At 38.6% G+C, this 20,509-nt stretch overlaps 1 protein-coding gene across 1 annotated transcript; it reads left to right on the forward strand.

Moving 5' to 3' along the window:
• Window positions 1-1,897: 1,897 nt before the first annotated feature.
• Window positions 1,898-8,784, forward strand: LOC118209896 (carbonic anhydrase 4-like). Its single transcript, XM_035385622.1, has 8 exons — window positions 1,898-1,992; window positions 5,919-5,963; window positions 6,254-6,418; window positions 7,092-7,237; window positions 7,686-7,778; window positions 7,966-8,032; window positions 8,345-8,508; window positions 8,617-8,784. Exons 1-8 carry the CDS (start codon window positions 1,932-1,934, stop codon window positions 8,782-8,784), a joined length of 909 nt encoding a protein of 302 aa, XP_035241513.1. The 5' UTR covers window positions 1,898-1,931.
• Window positions 8,785-20,509: the final 11,725 nt, after the last annotated feature.

Raw genomic sequence — 20,509 nt, forward strand, 5'->3', positions numbered from 1 at the left:
TTTTAAGAAACAAACAGAAAAACATGATAGTGATTTTATGTTGTTTTTTTAAAATGTTTTTTTATTTTTTTTATTTTAAAGTAAAGCTTGCATTGAGAGGGCGTGTACTTGGGGCTCTATGATTCAATATTTTGATGACTTTGGAAACCCTCCCTGGAATCTTCCAGAATCATTAATGTCTGTATAAACAACCATGGTAGTGTGACGATTAGTTCTGTGTGTATAGGGTCGGGCAATGTTGGGTAAGGAAATGGAAATATTTTTTGTGATACCTCTCTAGAAAACCTTTTTTATTGTACATATTCAGCGCAACTTTGAATCTTGACTAAACAAAGTATACTGATGTCATAGGTGTCATGTCACAGGGTTTAGGACCCAGGCGCAGAGTGGGGGAAAAACACGAAACTCAAAAATGTAGGTACATTTGGTCAGAAACAAACACAAGTCAGGAATGAGCACAAAGTCGGAAACAAACACAAAGAACCAGCACCCGAGTCAAGGGGACAAAGAACTTAAATAGACAGGGGTAACAAGACACAGGTGAACTCAAAGAACAATCAAACCAAAAAAGGAAGGGATAACAAGACACAGGTGGGAACAATGAGACACAATCAGAAACAATAATAAAATAATTGAAAGCAATAATACAATTAACAGGGGAACGAGCAGGACACAAAACAGAAGTGCCGCCATCTGGCGGCCCAACAAGGAAAGACAGAGACGGAAACAGAACCATAACAATAGGAATGTCAGTTATATACTCATTGAGTTGAAACGAATATTGATAAGGCTAAAATGAATAATATATTATATAATTTATAGAGAACTTGTGAATTCAATTAGTTTTATTGACTGTGGTTGTGGAGAAGAGGGAAACGAAGAGAAATTGAACATACACAGCTTATTTTGCGTCCACATTCTACACAGTAGTCGGATAAATTAGCGATAACATAAGCCTACATATAAAGTGACTATGTTCTCCTTTGTTTTTGCCAAGAGGTAACTATTCCCTTGCGCAATAAACAAATAAATCGTACATGTCCACACAGAGCTGGCCACTGACATACGCCAATAGCTACAGTAGTTTACGGCAAAAACCATCCCTGCGCCCACAATTCAAGGTTTTTAGGGTATTTATTTATTTATTTTTCACAGTAACCCTTTTAAGGATCAAACCTGGTTGCTTGTTCTTGGAGAATGCCAATGAGTTGCGACTATTGCAGTTGAGGTGGGTGTGAGAAGCTACGACTGCTCTGAAGGCAGGGATCAGTGTTAGCCAATAGATGTATATCAGAAGGTATCACGGTGGTCTGATTGCAAAAATGAACCTTTGTCACATTCTACTCTTAGGGTCGTTCAACAAACACTGCCCTCAGAGGCCCCACACTCAAAAAACGACAGCAATTAATACAACAGTTATTTGGACACGAAGTCATCGTCGTGGTAAGGGCTCACGCAGGTGAGGATAATGAGACGATCTCCCTTAAAACTTTTGGGAAGGCTAAAACTCTAAAATGATCAGCGAGAGTCCAGACGAGTAGGTCTAAAAATGGATCGAAACACTGTGCGAGAAATTAACAGAAGACAAAATGCAGCTATTTGAAGTTCAAGGTAAATGTTAATGCAGCTGTGTATGACCATTTCTGCGGAGATGTCTGGGTTAATAATCATTTCGCATCCTTCCAGTAATATTATAATTTCCATAACCCTTGAAATCGTATAATGTAATAAATCTCATTATAGGACAGTAGTTCAACATGTAAAACCTTTTGTCCACGTGCCTATCAGTGAAGATATTTATTAGAGAGGCGGGGAGGAGTCACTTTATCTTTTGGTATTACAGATATAAATATCTCCGATATAACATCATGTCATTAAAAAATATCTCATGGTGTTGTAACCTGTTTTAGCTGCTTTGGATTAAAACCAAAATGCATCTACTATTTCTTTGTCTTGTCTCCATTTGCTTTATAAACATTACAACAGGCGCAGGTGAGTGAATATTTTCCATTTTACCTGTAGAAAATAACATCACAAGAATGCAATGCATTAATTTCTACTGATTTTATATGTTACGTGTGGTCTAATATCGTAAATCATGTCGTTTTGATAGTGTAAATAGGCTATAAAACGCCGGAAAGATAAAACAATTAATTGTATTTAAAGTTTATCAAAGGCTATGAATATTCTACTCGTGAAACCTATCCATTGTTACAAATGAAAGTGTCCCTGACAAAAAAAAAAAAAAAACATAATTATGTCTAATTTATTTCCCTCAACATTATAATGTGCATTATTCCGACATTTACTACGGCCTAATACCGGTTTCACATACCATTTTCGGGTGTTTAGTGTATAGAATTATTGGATCCGTATAGTGGAGGCGCACACTGATGTTCTGATTATTATTTTCTCGCAATCGTTCGTCCGAAACATATAGCGTAGGCTACTTTTGCATTCAACTTTTCTCTTGCATAATTTTATTACTTTGACATAGAAGGTATGTCAGAATTTCGTGAAGTAGGCTATAATGCGTATAACCTACTTTCAACGTTTTAGGGAATAATGCTCCCGAGTTTATTTATGTGTAGTTGTACTATGTGCAGAAAAGAAAATAAAAAAAAGTCATCTGAAGAATACATCACCGATTTACCGTGTCTCGCTAAAATCATCATACAACAATGTACTGTGGTCTGTTCATCTGCAGATCACAAGATACTTGCTGTGGCAATGGTGAATTTTTGAGATCTGACACCGCTTTCCATAATTTTTTTCAGACTAGTGAGTTAATGTTGTGTCTGCGTTGGGCGACTTTCCAGTTCAACAAAATTCTATAAGCATCAGTTTTGTTCCACTGTGCAAATTGGTCTCAATGGGGAGGTATTGTTGAAGACAAGCTTCTTCATGCTTTCCCTAGTCCTGATTGATACCCAAGGAATGAACAGTTAAATGCGAAAGTACTGGGACGGCAACACAATTTGGCTCTGTACTCCAGCACAATGGATTTCAAATAAAACAATGAATGAGGGTAAAGTTCTGTTTACATTCATGTCAGGTGATCCATGTAGGAATTACAGCCCTTTTTGTGTATACTGCCCCCTTTTTAGGGGAGCAGACGTAAATTAACAAATCAACATAGTCTGAAATAAAGTTGTCATATTAAGTACTTGGTTTCAAATCCTTTTCATTTGATGATTCCTGAAGTCTGTGACTCATAGACATAGGGGTGTGCAGAGACCTCATTATCTGTATGTGTATCTGTTCAACCAACAAAATGATCTGTATCTGTATCTTTTATTCGGATGAGGACCGGAAGTGGGCGTGGTTTATACAGGAAGTCACGTTAAATCAGGCAAATGTATTTTCAAACCTAATATTCATTGGCAATGCAATGCCATAATTAATTATGAAATATATTTACACATCCTTATACTGTACTTTTCACCTGTCTCTCTTTTCTTTTTTTTTCTTTTTAACTAAACTAAGTTTTATGAACTTAGTTTAGTTAAACTAAGGGCAACTAAGTCTTTCTTTTTTCCCCGAATCCGAATAATAACGAGCAACTTCGGGTAGAAGAAATATCTGTTTCCATCGCATTATTCGTGCTTTCCCGAATACAGTATTCAGATTCGGATACATCCCTACATAGACATCACCATATGTTGGGTATCTTCTCTGGTGATGCTCTGCCAGGGCTGTATTGCAGGCATCTTCAGCTCCTGCTTGTTTCTGAGGCATTTTCCATCCAGTCTTGTCTTCAGGAAGTGCAAAAGCTTGTTCAGCTGGATTCAGGATGGATGATTGACCTAGCGGCTAGGTCCTAGCCAGTCAAGAGAATTCCACTTTGGTTGCTTCATCAGTATCCTTTTGAGGCATTTGTTTGGAGCAGGTTTGGTGGATAAAATAGCTAGTATGGAAGCAGGACTTAGAAGTGGTAGGTCATATGTGACCAAAACACCTGCTTACTTGATTTTTATCACCTTGTACTGGTGCACTTTAGCACCATGTCTCCACAATAACTATGTATATATTTTTCGAAATATCCTGGCATTTGTTTCTTTTGTTGAGAATGTTCCCCATTTTGTATCTAGCAGAGTGTGAGGCCCTTTTCCTATGCAGTGTCCCAGTATTTACGCATATGATTGATTGTTGTAATGTGGAGCATGGCCAGAGACTAAGGTGAATGGGAAAATCCTTTTAATTACTTAAAGTTAAGTGTGTGACGTCAGTCAGTTGGCACCTGGGCCACGCCAACTATTACATTTATTATTTACTGAATAAAAAATGGTTGTTATACAAGTAACGTTATGTACATACTCATTCATTGTCTAACATTAGGCTAACTTAAGCTGTCTTTACACTGCCGAGCCGGGTTAAAATGCTGTAGCAGACCTGGGGTAGAATTAGTGATGATAAATTTCCACAAACGTTCTTTATCCACCTTTTGCTCGGTATGAACATCTTTACACTGCAGAGAAGAATTCGCGGGATTCGCTGTGGTTCGTGCAATTATGTATCGTGCACAAAAATTCTTTTTTGTGAATGATTGTTGTGTGATATTTTTGAAATAACTGCCTTGTTGTTTCTGGTTTTGCTAGCTAAACTATTCGAGAATAAAGCTGAGCTGGGTGTTAAATTAGCAATCAGAACAAGAAGAATAAAACAAAAACAAAGGAGATTTCATCAAAAAAGGGCATCAAGGCTGAAGGAACATATGAGGAAGCATAATAAAATAATAACAACGCTAATCCATACTGCCATATTCTTTTATTTAGTTTTCTCAGGCTTGACATCTTTACACAGAAATCAGACACGCTCTGCTCCACCTATACCCCGGCTTTTTTCCGATCAATATACTGATGAACTTGATGGCAATGTAAATAATGATAACGTGAAGGCCAGTTCAGATCAATGATTCGCAACGAGACGAAACGGTTTCAGAATGTTGCAGAGAAAATTGCAGTGGTGTGAACTGGTTAGTTGCAGAGCGTCTGAAGCCGTTGCCAGGGGTCTCAAAAGACCCACCATGTCAAATCGCTAAGTGCAGTTTTAGAACGTTTACAATCAGACGTCTTGGAATTTTGCAGGTTGCATCCAGTCTCGTTGCGAATCATCGATCTGAACTGGCCTTTAGTTAGCTACATTGCAACGTTGCAACAAGGTAGCCTTGCATTCGATAGACGGTTTGCGAGGTCGGTACCGGTCGGTAGCGTTAGCTAGCGTTTTTTCTAATTGTTAGCTGACATTAGATTGTGTTAATTACATTAGCTAGCTAGCTAACGCAACGTTACCTGATATGAGAGATGGATACTGTGCGCAACGTTGTCTAAACGAATGTTGCCTTTCTTGACATGGTCCGGTAGCTAGCGTTAGCTGAACAAATAGCAATTTAGTAACGTTACATTGTCATCAAATGTAATACGAAAACTACTTCAACAAATAATATGACTTCTCATGTTACACAAAAACTTAATAGGGTTCCATAACCCCCCCCCCCCCCCCTTCTCTGTAACGCTAGCAGACACCGGAAAAAAAACAGTACGCTGCTCACACACAAGTGAGTTCAAGAGCGAGCCTGTTGCATTAGCTCCGCCTACCCTCTCTGGCGGACCAACCACTGATGGGTGATGGAAAATGCGTCACTAACTATGCACCACTTATGATTTTTTTCCCGGAAATGTCGCCACAGACGCCCAGTTCTTTAATCATAAATTATAATAATAATAATAACAATATAAATTAATATAATAATAGGCTCAATCACAATTGTGTTACCTAATTCAGCGATAGATAGTGACTTAACAGAGATTTATTTTAATGAAAATCTTCGAGATTGTTACTTTAAGGAGCGAGTTTAAAAACCTGCTCTTCTAACTTCCCTTCATTCGAAGATACAGTAATTATGCTTCCTGTTTTAGATTGGTGTTATGAGTCACAAGTGTCGTGTAACAGGTCTTGTCTTGGTAAGTTTTATGCACATTTTCATCCACTTAAAGATTCTGTTTCTTGTAATGTTTTATTATAGGTTGTCATTTTAATTGCAAACACAAAGGATGTGTGTTACATATGTTATATTGTCAATGACAGCAAAACTATTGAATATTTTAAAAATATGATTATGAATGATAATATAATTACATATTGACCTACTTATTTCCATAGCTAAATATGTGCATTAATTACAGTAAATACATTCTGCTATTTTGAAAATGCAGATGAAATGATTCCAGTTCATTCTGACTGATTTGTGAAGGACCAGAAGAATGGAACGAGGTTGCCGCTTCCTGTGAAGGACGAGTGCAGTCCCCCATTAACATTGTGACCAGGAAAACCCTGCTCGATGAACGTCTCGTGCCTTTCACATTCTCAGGCTATGAAGAAGCGTTTCGCAGTCTCCTTAAAAACAATGGCCACACAGGTAGGTTTTAACTGGAATTCCTCAAACAAAATTGACTTAGTTCTAACCATAAATAAGGACATTTTTAATCGTTTTCATTTAGCTGAACACTAAGATGGCTGTGTGAGTATTATTTTCTACTCAATTGGCCACACAACAGCACTGACGTGAGAGTTTTAGTGCCTGGGACTATTGCTTTCCAGCATAGCAAGGCATTTTAATTTACCATTAAAATAAAAAATACCATTAAACATAAAATATTCAAACATTTATGAACAACACATCTTAATGCCCAGACAGATGCTGTTTGCCAGATGTAGGCTACACAGTTGAAAAACAGAAACAATTATGTCCCAGCTTTGCATGAGGCAAAGTCTGTGTCTTAAGACCCCACTGCCAGGAAATACCAGTAATCAGGTGGAGTGGTGAAACTGTACAGGAAAATGTGAAGTGTTAATTCAACTCTAACAGATTTTATATGGGTCCAATAGGAACCACATGCACACTGTAAGAGTTAATTTAACACTGAACCTTTAACTGTGGGATAGCCACTAGCACAGGATGAAGTGAAGAGTAGAGTGGCAACAGAAATAAAGGAAGGACAGCGCTGGTTTGAGTGATTGATTGATTGAGTGATTGATTCATTCATTTATTGATTGACTAATTGGTTGATTAAAGTCTGTCTGTCTTTCAGTTGAAGTGGACCTGCCCCACAGTGCCATGGTAAGTGGTGGTTCACTAGAAAGCACATACAGGGCAGTACAGCTGCACTTGCACTGGGGCCAGAATGGAGGATCGGGATCAGAACACACAATTGACGGGGAGCAGTATCCCATGGAGGTAAAGCTCCACATGGATTATGCATGTACTGTACATCTGCACTGTCTCAATTTCAGTTTTATATTATACTGTGTGAAATATTACATAATCACCTTTCACAAACTTCAATCAAAAATTCAACACATTGTAGCTGTGTTTCCACAATCAGGATAGCCATATTGAACAAGCTCAACCAAAGCTAGCTCAAACTGTTGCCTGGTCCAGAGCATGGTCTTCATTAATAGAGTAAACTGACTGATTATCCTGCCCGCAATCTTAATTACACAATTTATTGATGAGGAGTGGCTGTATGGAAATTGACTATTGAGTACCATTGTTATATATGCGTTAGATGATAAGATCATCAAATGTTGCTTTGAACTAAGATTTCTACTGGGATGGAAATCTTGCTTTTCAGTCAGATGTACTGGCATGATGAATGATTGTTCTCCTGGTGTTTTCCCCCCAGCTGCATATAGTCCATGTGAAGCAGGAATACAGTTCCTTGGCTGAAGCTCTTGAAGACCCCACCGGAGTTGCAGTCCTCGGATTTTTTTTCGAGGTTAAGAGATTATCCAATATCATATAATATTACCTCTGCTTGGCTTCTTTGAAATAACTGTGTGAAGGTAAATCATGTCATGATTTATGAAGGATTATCAACGGTTAAACCATGTTCAATCAAAGTATAACTGGTTTGTAAAATGTGTTCTTATCTGGAAAGTTTCATATTATTCCTACAATTGCAGACATCAAAAAGTGCCAATAAAAAATATGAGCCCATCATAAGATCCTTGGGAAACATTAAACAGTCTGGTGAGTCAGGTTCATTTACGTCACGCCTGTTGCTATTGTGTCTGTGAATAATGTTTTCATATCAGAACTGTAGAGCCCTTGGGTAGCTGTTCTGAAACCAAGCCTAATGAAAACTAAAGCCTAACAAGAAGCATGAAAGACTATTAATATTTATTGTTTTGAACTGACATTCCAAACTGTTTAAGCTTACACTGTTTTATTCACTGAAAAGAGCAATTCCTCTTGTAATAAATGACAGACAGGGCAATTTGACCAAACACAAAGGTAAATACTTAATATGTCAAAGGCGTATTCTGTGGGTTGTGCTCCAAGGCTCCAACGCATCTCTCAATGGCCTCTCCCTGGATATGCTCATCCCCGCAAAGGAGGACATGCGAACGTACTACCGGTACCAGGGCTCCCTCACCACACCGGGCTGCTCCGAGGCGGTGGTCTGGACCCTGTTTCAATGCACCATTCCCCTCAGCAAGGAGCAGGTGTGCTACTTCCAGAAGAGCGTCTGCTTCTCCCTTGTCTGTGTCACCACTAGGTTTTTGCCTCACAGTCTCAAGGTTAACCTCCTTCTTTCTCCTTTTGTTTTCCAGCTCTCCGCATTTTCCGCTCTTCGGTTTAGTAGCGGTGAACCAATGATAGGGACGTTCCGCCCAGTGCAGCCGCTGAACGGCCGCAGGGTGTACCGATCTGGAAGCGGCGCTGTTCTGGCCAGCACAATCGCCCCGGTCATCTCTGTCCTAGTCTCCATTGGACTGTGATGGTTCACGCTGTGAATATTTTTACATGGTAATCCTTCAGGCTAAAAAAACATCCTCATTGCAAGTATGTTTATAAATGCATAAATCTACCACTGACATTTTCAAATGACGAGTCAAATATTACAGTTATACTAATCAACAAATAAAAATACGTTGATTTCGTTACCTCTAATTTTATTTGAAAACCTTTAAAAAGTGCAAACTTTAAGCACATCGGCACTGTTTCATATCGTACATAATTATACACTAGTTTTATTTTTTATATGTAACAAATGCTTCAGGAATTGCTTTTTTATCTTGCCATTGTCACATGGGCAATATTACATCCAAGTTTTTCAGGCAGCATTAAATTGTTAAACTCACATTTTGGTTTAGTTAGATTTATGAGCAGGAGTGTGCTCGTGATTTTGGCCACCAAGTCAAAATAAAGGTGCTGTGAATTTAAGTGGCTGGCTATAATTCCATTGTCCATTTATTGTCAACACCGGCACAATGAGATTTCAGGTTAGGTATATATATATTTCCAAGTGCCTTAATGTGCATTTAGACACGCCTTTCGCATTTTCCTGAAATGTTTCTGAACATGTTTCTGTTCATCCGATATGGATGAAAATACTCTCAAATTAAATCTGACAGTCTGCACTTCAACTTCATTGTCAGTGTATCCTTTCAAACTCAAAGTGCTAGAGTACAGAATCAAAATAACAAAAAATGTGTCACTGTCCAATGAATTATGGTGCTGACTGTATACCAGTCAGCTGAGGAAGACAAATTCCTCCAATGATTCGAGACAAAAATATCAGGAGCTGAAGTTCTAGCAGAAAAGACCTTTGAAGGTTGGGTGTTATTTCAAACGTTAAGATACTATTGCAAGATAACAGCTATCAGCATTAACTGGCGCACAAATCAATTGTAGGCTACTAACAAGTACTTGTAAAATAAAGTTCATAAATGTAGTTTATTTATAGAAGGTTTATAGTATCTTGTATTTTGTTGAGTAGCATGTAAAAATAATATTCTCACAAATGTAATTTAAAAGTGTTGAAATTCAGGGCCATGTGGCTTAAAATCCCATTTATTAACTGTTTATTTGCTGCCAATAATAACTATAAAATGGATATCGGTCAAGTTGTGGATTGGTATTTGCTGTTGTTGATGTCACATTGAAAAATGTTATTTAAATGGTAAAGATGAAATGATAAAATGGTGGCCAGCTAATGTTCACCTAGCAGCAAGCATGAAATAGCAGCTGGAAGCCACACCAGTACAGTAATGTACATAGCAAAAGCCCACATCAATACCCCTATCATAATGATCATAAGAATGAGTTTTTAAAAAGAAACCATCGACAGGGACTTCTTTATTTCGCAACATTCTTGCATAACACACTCATCTTAGGTTTTTTCCCCTCAGCAATAAGATTTTATTTCAGTACAGAGCCCTTCAGTATGTGCCAATGCACTTTGAACAGACAGGGATAGCACAGACCTGGTGGTCCTGTTCTGACATGTTAGCCAGAACACTGTGCCCTGCACACTACCTGCTAACATGCGTTTAGGCCTACCTGCCAATTCAACGAGATGAACTTCAACTGCTGTTGTTTTTTTCTGCTTTATACAAAGCTTTAATACGTGTATATTCATTCTTTTTAAACTTACAGAATGGGACGTTGTTGAGGCGTGGGAAGTTATAACAGAGATATAGTGGGATTTGTTGGAAATGTGTATACAATGGACAAACAAAAATAAAGGAATATCGTGCTGTTGAAAGCTGTCAGTTCAACCAGGCATAAAATGGGACCCTGTTCATTTTATATGTTTTTCTTCTTACCTGAAGCCAAAATGGCAGAGGTATATGCCTTGATCAATCTTAACATCATGCATAGCACAACCACAAGACAGTGCGCCCAGTGTTTTTTTATGACTCAGTGTTATCAGCTTATCCATGGCCTTGTCTTCCATTAAAGATAGTATATCCACAGATAAGAAATGTCCATCACATAAACTGTCATGTTATCAATTCATCTGCTGAGCAAAGCAAGTTTTTCAGCCTTTTTGCCTCATGTGAGGTGTTGAGTTTGCACAGAGCCTTATGGACAGAGACACTGTACATATATACTGCATTGCATGACGGTTGTCCCAGTTCTATTGCCTGTGATACAATGCACAAGTAGTGCTATGAAACATTGCTGTCAAAATATCAATCACAAGTCATATTTGCACACATTCATATCAGAGAATTACAGCCATAAATAAAAAAATAGAAGAACCCGTTCTGTACAGAATGTTCCATTAAACCACCACACTGAGTTCCATTGCTGGTTACGTTGGCTTTTCTGATGTCTTTGGCCCTGTTTTGATGCCATACTGTGGATGTCATGAGTGCATTACCATATGCTGAAGAAAAGTGTGCAGACCACATGCTGTGGCTTGAATTACACATAGGTACACAGAAATGTGTCTGATAAAATTTGATAAATGAGTGTGCACATGCACAAAAGCACACAAGACCTCATCTTTGTCTTTGCTAGATGATGAAAAAAATTTCATGTGAGAATAATCTGTGGTCACGGTGTCATGGTTCTTTGTTTCTGTCTCTGTTTCCGTGTTGGGCCGCCAGATGGCGGCACTTCTGTTTTGTGTCCTGCTCGTTTGTTTCTGATTGTGTCTCGTTGTTCCCACCCTGTCCTGGTTTGATTGTTAATTGTGCCCTCCTGTGTCTTGTTGGTTTTGAGTCTATTTAAGTCCTTTGTCTGCCTGACTCAGGTGCTGGTTCCTTGTGTTTCTGACTTTGTTTCTGCCTGCATTTGGTTTGTGTTTCTGCCTATGTGTTCTACCTGCTTGTGTTCCGTCTGTCTGTGTTTCGTCTGCTTGTGTTTTGCCCTGCTTGATTTCTGCCTGGCTGTTTCAGTTTACAGTTTTCTGCCCTTGTTATGTGTTCCCAGTGTTTTGACTTTGAGTTTCTATGCTTGAGTTTCTATGCTTGTGTTTTTAAGTTTTTTTTTTTTTTGAGTTTTCATTTGTTATTGCCCCTCGTGGCCTTTCGTTTGTTCCTGTTTGTTTTTGTAGTAAGTAAAATCTTTGCTTTGTTTCATTCACCTTTGAGTCTCCTTTTTACTCTGTGCTTGGGTCCAACCCGTCAAAACGCTGACACACAGTCTCCCTGAGAACAGGTCAGCAGTGACACAGGCCTTGACTGCTCATGACAGTAATTTCAGTCTTTTTGGCCCCAGGTTTAAAGACATAGTTGGACGCCATGTAGGTCATTAAGACTTTTGGGCCCGGACCGGCTATGCCCAAGATGAGGTAAAAAGGATTTCGCACTACTTGAATCAGCTCCAGTTTGGTATATGTGTAGTTTATAATGACTTGATGTATACGAAACACTTTTCAGTGCTGTCTAATTAGCTGCACCTGTCACTGCTACCAAGTAAGGATTGCTCTTACCTGTTGTCTGGTATGGATGTCAGTGTACTGCTGATCACCCCCATTGCTTTGAGATTGCAAAAGTTTATTTTCAAAGATTTTCAATAATTTTGTATCTTCATTATCACTCACCAGAGCCTCTCCAACAAAGCTACCAGACTATGGACTTGAAAGCTTTGTAGTTGCCTTAGGCAACACCTAGTTTTATTTCCAGAAATGCAGTGCTGGTTTTCATACAGCACTTAAAAGCTTTGGCTCACACATTTTTGGTAATTCTATGCTTTTGTACAGCATGTGGCAATAAAGCTGTGAGTTCTTAACCCTCCTGTTATGTTGCGGGTCAAATTGACCCTTTTTAAAGTTTGAAAATCTAGGAAAAATACTTAAAATTATTTTTTCAGTATGAAACTTCTTCTACTGGCCTTAATTAGTGTAATCAACATTTTAAATGAAAATGGTTCATTTCATGTATTTGCAAACCCCCCCTGTATGGGGATTGACCCGGGAACATTTTTGCTGTACCTAAAAAATGAACAGAACAGGAGGGTTAAGCTATCCCCATTAATGAATGGGTGGAATATAGACATAGTTGGAGAGAGGGAGAGAACAAAAATGAAGGCTCTACTTACTATAGTACACTATATTTATGCAAGAATAACTGCATGCGCAACAATGTCATGCAATCATATTGCCGACTCTGTGTTTGACATTTAGTAGTTGGCACTACACTCACAAAACCAAGTGCCATTGTACACCTGTGGCAGCAGGTCAGGTTTAGAACTGACAAACATTTCTTATAAGAAAATAAACATTTTTAATAAATAAGAATATTATAGTTGCTGCCTGTCTTGACCAGGGCTCCCTTGAAAAAGAGATTCTTAATCTCAATGGGACCTTTCCTGGTTAAATAAAGGTTTAAATAAAAATCAAAAATCAAAAATCATATATATATATATAAATTACCTTCCCAGGGCTGAATTATTATTATTATTATTTTTTTTAATTTAAACCTTTATTTAACCAGGGAAGGGTCCCATTGAGATTAAGAATCTCTTTTTCAAGGGAGCCCTGGTCAACACAGGCAGCAGCACAAAAATGTTGCAAATAAGACAAAACAGTACAACAAACAATTAGCACTACAATATAAAACAACCAACAACAATGTGCAATAAAAGCAACACATCTTTGGTCCGAAAGGTTCAACAGAACCCCAAAACAACAAAAAAGGAAGTGGTGAAGGAGCTGGAGGCATCAGGTACCAAAGTATCAACATCCACCATTAAGAGAATCCTATGTCTCCATGGCCTAAAAGGCTGTTGCGCAAGGAAGAAGCCCCTACTCCAAGGCCGGCATAAAAAAAGTCAGAATGAAGGTTGCAGGTAATCACCAGGATGAAGACCTAACCTTTTGGAGGAGTGTTCCCTGGTCGGACAAAACAAAAATTGAACTGTTTGGCCATAATGATCAGCGCTATGTATAGTGGGCTCCAGAATTATTGGCACCCTTGATAAATAAGCACAAAAAATGGGTTAAAAAATGCTAAACTAAAAAATAATACAGTTATTGACATAAACTTTATTTTCCAACATGTGTAAACTAGTGTGCTTGATTAATGATTCATTGGAATCAACCAATGTCTCAAATTTTTTAAATAAATAAAAATATTTCCCCAAAAAACAAGTTCCACAATTATTGGCACCCCTGGTTTAATACTTTGTGAAAACACCCCTGGCAAAGACGACAGCCATGAATCTTTTCTTATAATTTGTGAAAAGGTTAGAGAACACATTTGGAGGGATTTTTGACCATTGCTCCATGTAGAACTTTTCAGAATCATTGATATCTTTGGGTTTGCGCTTAAATACCCCCCCCCCCCCCTCTTCAGTTCAGACCACAGGTTTTTGATGGAATTTAAGTCTAGAGACTGAGATGGCCATCGGAAAACATGGATGTTGATTTCAGTTAAGCATTTCTGTTTAGATTTTGATGTATGCTTGGAGGCATTGTCCTGCTGGACAATCTACCTATGACTAAGTCCTAGCGTCTTAGCAGAGACAACCAAATTTTCTGCCAGAATTTCCTGGTACTTTGTTGAATTCATTGTGCCATTGATCTAAAATAGTGCCCCAGGACCACTGCCAGCAAAACATCTCCAAAATATCAATGACCCACCTCCATATTTGACCGTAGGTATGAGGTGCTTCTCCTGTATGCGTTCCTCTTTTGCCGCCAAACATGTCAATGGTGTGTATGGCCAAAACGTTCAATTTTGGTCATCTGACAATAGCACTCTCTTCCAGTCATAATTCCAATGAGGTTTGGCAAGCTCCAGATTCTTGGTTTTGTTTATTGTGCTCAGTAAGGGCTGTCTTCGTGCCACCCTTCCAAAGAGTTACTTGGTATGGAGGTGCCATTTTATGTTTTTTAGACTTGTTGACCGCAAGAAACAAACCAATCTCTGCAATTCTTAAACAGTGATCCTTGGGTTATTAATGGCCTCCCTCACCATCTTCCTCACCGTCCGTGGGGACACCACGTGCCATTTTATGTTTTTTTAGACTTGTTGACCACAAGAAACAAACCAATCTCTGCAATTCTTAAACAGTGATCCTTGGGTTATTAATGGCCTCCCTCACCATCTTCCTCACCGTCCGTGGGGACACCATGCACTTGCTTCCTCTTACTGGCAAATTTGCAACCATTCCATATGTTTTACACCTTTTTATTATTGCCCTTACAGTGCTAAGTGGTATGTTTAACCGTGTATGTCTTTTTTTGTACCCATTACCAGACTTGTGATGGTAAATTACCATCGATCTCTTCTGAATTGACAGTTATTTGGCTTTTCTCATTCTGATGACAAAGGGATTTTGTATGCTTGTTACCTCATTTTTATTCTCTAGTGAAACTGGAAGTGATGGAATGACACAATATAGTTCCTTTAGACTGAGATGAACTAAATTAAGTAAAATTGTATTGACAATTTCATTTTGTTTGATTTTACTTACAATAATTGTTAGGGGTCCCAATAATTATGGCACCTATGCTCTTCAAATTAGATTACTTAATAAAAAAACATTGAAGCATGAGAGTAAATGTATTGAAATAAAAGTATATAGTTTTCCCATATGTTTGAACATAACATATACAGTCCCCTCCAAAAGTATTGGAACAGCAAGGCCAATTCTTTTGTTTTTGCAATACACTGAATACATTTGGGGTTGAGATAAAAAGATGAACATGAGACAAGAGTTCAGAATTTCAGCTTTTATTTATTTTATTTTATTTTTAGGTGAGCAAAAGTATTGGAACAGAAAGTATTTAAGTAAATGAAAGCAAATAACACTTAATATTTGGTAGCATATCTCTTGCTTGCAATAACTGCATCAAGCCTGCGACCCATTGATATCACCAAACTGTTGCATTCTTCTTTTGTGATGCTTTTCCAGGCTTTTACTGCAGCCTCTTTCAGTTGTTGTTTGTTTCGGAGGGGTTTTCCCTTCAATCTCCTCTTCAGGAGGTGAAATGCATGCTCAATTGAGTTAAGGTCTGGTGATTGACTTGGCCAGTCTAAAACCTTCCACTTTTTCATGAATTACGGGCGACATAGACCAGGAGGTAAGACCGATTATCTGGCAGTCGGAGGGTTGCCGGTTCAAACCCCGCCCTGGGCATGTCGAAGTGTCCTTGAGCAAGACACCTAACCCCTAACCGCTCTGGCGAATGAGAGGCATCAATTGTAAAGTGCTATATAAATGCAGTCCATTTACCATTTTTCTCCCTAATGAAATCCTTTGTTGTGTTGGCAGTGTGTTTTGGGTCATTGTCTTGCTGCATGATGAAGTTCCTCCCAATTAGTTTGGATGCATTTCTCCATAAGTTGGCAGACAGAATGTTTTTGTAGACTTTTGAATTCATCCTGCTGCTACCATCATGAGTTACATCATCAATAAAGATTAGTGAGCCCACTCCAGAAGCAGCCATGCAAGCCCAAGCCATGACACTTCCTCCACCGTGCTTCACACATGAGCTTATATGTTTTGGATCATGAGCAGATCCCTTCTTTCTCCACACTTTGGCCTTTCCATCACTTTGGTAGAGGTTAATCTTGGTCTCATCCGTCCATAAAACTTTGTTCCAGAACTTTTGTGGCTCATCTCTATACTTCTTTGCAAATTGTAATCTCGTCTTCCGATTCTTACTACTGATGAGTGGTTTGCATCTTGTGGTATAGCCTCTATATAAAGTCTTCTTCGAACAGTTGATTGAGATACCTTCACCCCTGTCCTGTGGAGATTGTTTGTGATATCACTGACTGATGTTTTGAAGTTTTTCTTCACAGCTTTCACAATGTTTCTGTCATCAACTGCTGTTGTTTTCCTTGGTCGACCTGTTCGATATCTGTTGCTCAGTACGCCAGCAGTTTCTTTCTTTTTCAGGACATTCCAAGTTGTCGTACAAGCTATCCCCAATGCTTGTGCAATGGCTCTGATCGATTTCCCCTCTTTTCTAAGCTTGCTTTTCTCCCAAAGACAGCTCTCTGGTCTTCATGTTAGTTTATCTTTTATAACACAAATGCAGTTTTCACAGGCAAAACCCAAGGCTAAAACCAAGAGTAGACATTCAGAACTATTTATTGTTTAACCAATCAATCTAACAGGACACATCGGGGCAACAAGAAACACCTGTCAGTCACATGTTCCAATACTTTTGCTCACCTAAAAATTGGGTTGTCTGATACAAAAGGTGATATGTTCTAAGTTGTTTAACAAACCTAGATAAAAATACCATGAAATAAAAGCTGAAATTCGGATCTGTCATCTCATGTACATCTTTTGACCTCAAACTCAATTGTCTTCAGTGTATAGCATAAACAAAGGAATTGACCTTGCTGTTCCAATACTTTCGGAGGGGACTGTAGATTATTATCTGTGACATTTATTATATGCAGCCTTTTTTCTTCATTTATGTTAAGGGTGCCAATAAGTCTGGAGCCCACTGTATGTAAACTTTTGGCCTCAACTGTATATATAATCTTATTTCTTCCAATGGTTCCCAGCCAATTGCAAGTGAGGGCACTTTGGAAATTACTGCACCAAAGTGGCATGCTTTCAAACATTGTTCCAAGTAATATATTCCCAAACTGAAACTTAAAGAATATCACAGCTGCCTTTTGCATGTGATTTTACCCATCCCTGGATTAGACAAACACAACTGATGTGATGTTTGTCATGCCTCTGGAACAGCAAATGATCTTAAGCAATAATCTCCTGTATGGATTTTCAAAGTAGATACAAAAGGAACATGCTGGTGATAATACTGTCTTTAATTACACAGAGATTCGTTGAGTGGTGACAGTAATGCATAGATGATAATTCAGTGTGGACGTACCCAAACAGACTCCATGTTGTTTCAGGGGGCATTCTTCTGCAACCTGGTGCTGCTCTACATGATGAAGAAGAGTACATTCTACAGAGAGAGTAAATTTGAATCTGCCAAGTATGAGTCCGTAATATCACATTTACACACTGGTAATTCATGCAATCAGAGCACACTCTACTTTCACACTTATTTCATAGTGAAACAGGTGAAATAATAGGAGATTTTGTCTGCTATGAAATGACTTGATAGGGAAGGAGGACACACACCTAAATATATACAGTATAGTGAGGTGCTGTCTAACGGAGCAATCATAAAAAGAGAAATATAGTCTCACTTTCTTCTGTAATAAATTACTTGGGAGCATAATAGTGTGCGACGATCTTTTTACTCAATTAAATGACGCCCATGCATTTTTTTGCACATATATTTAAGCCACAATATTAAAAGTGTGAGTAAAAGTGTGTGAGAGTCTCTCTCTCTCTCTCTCTCTCTCACCCAATAAAACCCCCTGGAGTTATCTGGAATTCCTGCATCTCCCTGTGTCCAGCTCTGCTGTCCCTACCAGGCTGACCACATGTGTCACACACACTTAACACAACACAACACAACCTAACCCAACACAACCCAACCCAACCTAATCCAACCCAACCCAACACAACCTAACCTAATCCAACCCAAACCAACCTAACTCAACCCAACACAACAAAACCTGACCCAACGCAACCTGACCTGACCTAACCTAACCCAACCTAACCTAACCTAACCCAACACAACCTAACCAAACCTAATCCAACCTAACCCAACACAACAAAACACAACACAATGAGAACAGGCCATTCAAAACAAAGCAGTCCACCACTGCCACCTGTTCTTCCAGAGATCAACATAGAAAAGTATGAGTATATTCTGATGGATTAATCTGCTGGCAAGAAAACTGCAATACTTTCTTATAGAGTAGACTTTTTATCTTCTTTATCCAGGCTCATTTGAAATGAGAAGAGTGCACTCAGTAGAGTTCAGATCTCCGCCAGGCGTGTTAGCTTTGCTGATGCAACAATAGAGGCTATACAATCAATGCAACCAGACAAATGCAATATTACAAGTTTTTACCATGTGCCACAGAAAATCCCGAAAATACTGATTCAGTGAAGTAACGCTAAAGGTGGTGACATGTTAGCTAATTTAATTCATATCAGCCATGATGTGTTAGACAGAGCTAATGTTGACGTTGTAGTCTGGCACTTTCATTTCAAATGTGGACAGGAACAATCTGGACAGGAACAATTCCAAAAGACCAGCGATGTAAAATATCAATTTTAACGCGAAAATGGCAACAAAATAATTGCCACAGATTCAAACATTAATGTACCCCGTTAGTTGGCGGATTATTTTGTTGACATTTTAACATTGAAATTGACATTTTACATTGCTGGTCTTTCATTCCAAATGGAAGCAGTTGTTGATCAACTGCGGCCCCTACTGGCCGGTTAGGAGGAGTAAAGAGTTAGCAGTCAATGTATTTCAATGGACAATGATGGAAACAAATTCAAATAAAATACTTGTCGTTGACTGATTTGCAAAATATTCGAGAATTCAGGTCCTTAGCCTGCTGTCAGCATGCACAACAAGTATTAGGCTGATCGGCCCTGTAGTATGCGAGATTAGCTGCAGACAGATACACAAACATACACACACACACACACACACACACACACACACACACACACACGCGCGACCAAAGGCATAATCCCCTCCAGGCTCTCGCCTGCCGGAAATAATGAGTCTTAATATCAGTATCCAAGGCCTTAAAAAGGCCAGAATATCTTGCAGAAAGAGTTGTAGTGATCCAAAGCAGAACACCATTTCAAAAAATGATACAAAACAAAATATGTATAATAAATATGCACAATGTTCTAAAGCAGCTAATTTGGCCACACAGCAGCACAAATCCAGCATCTGTTCAGAAAACCTGTGTTCATATTATTTTATTTAAGTATAACGTTGTACACTGAAATCATGACATACAACTCTTGGTGTAAATAAATCTAAAATCTATAAAAACAGCACTACAGCATCAAAGTCTGTACTGGTAATATATGACTGTTGATTGTTGTTTTTCTTGGGTGTTCTTGGATAAGCACAGGTAGAACCTTTACCTGTTCACTTAAAGAATTACCAAGAGAAGCCAAGAGACTTTTTGTACACTACTATTACTATTCACTATTAAGACAGACTTTAATACATTATTAATATTGAAAGCATGTTGTGGGTCAACAGTAGCTCTGAACTGTCTGCTGAGATGATTCCAAAGCAATGCAGAGTACATCTGTGTTCTGGTATTAAAGCTTGCAGGTACTGTTTGTATTGTGCCACAAAATGTGACACAGCAGGGAAGTCTGCTCTTACTGCTAGGCCTTCATTTTACAGTGCAACCCCCCAAAATATTCAGGCTTCATAAGAACCACACCTGGTTACGAGGCCAACAGCCCCTAACAACTTCCATTGGTCATTTTCTTGTGGGCTTGCTTCTCTCTGGAGAAAGTTGAGAGAAACAAGGTAAGATAAATTTGAAGGAGGTTTGTCTTGTCACATTGTTATTGAATTCAACATTGGATTCATGTTCAGTAGAACCCCCTTTTTTTGTTACAACAGGAATCCTGTTAAGAATCAGTCATCCACCAGAAGGGTGCTCTCGCCATCAAACCAGGAAGCATTTCTTTTCAAGAGAGGCAAGTCCTGCGCTGTCCATGCTGCTAAACACAAATATCGTGTGTATTTTATTGAAGTGTGCTTGTTCAGGATCAGTCCTGTTAAGATGGGTGGTCCTTATCAAATCTTTATCAAAGCTTTTTAATCTTATCTTCTTTCCATTCTTCCTACCATTAAATCGCAGGATGTTTTATATTGTTTGTCTGTAT

This window comes from Anguilla anguilla, chromosome 12 (genome assembly GCF_013347855.1).
Source record: "Anguilla anguilla isolate fAngAng1 chromosome 12, fAngAng1.pri, whole genome shotgun sequence".
Taxonomy (NCBI): Eukaryota; Metazoa; Chordata; class Actinopteri; order Anguilliformes; family Anguillidae; genus Anguilla; species Anguilla anguilla.

Bases quoted from the DNA above. Each gene is read 5' to 3' on its own strand.
- LOC118209896 (XM_035385622.1), top strand. From the start codon at position 1,932: ATGCATCTACTATTTCTTTGTCTTGTCTCCATTTGCTTTATAAACATT. The intron at 7,238-7,685 runs GTAAAGCTCCAC...TTTTCCCCCCAG, and splicing joins GGGAGCAGTATCCCATGGAG to CTGCATATAGTCCATGTGAA. The intron at 7,779-7,965 runs GTTAAGAGATTA...CTACAATTGCAG, and splicing joins TCCTCGGATTTTTTTTCGAG to ACATCAAAAAGTGCCAATAA.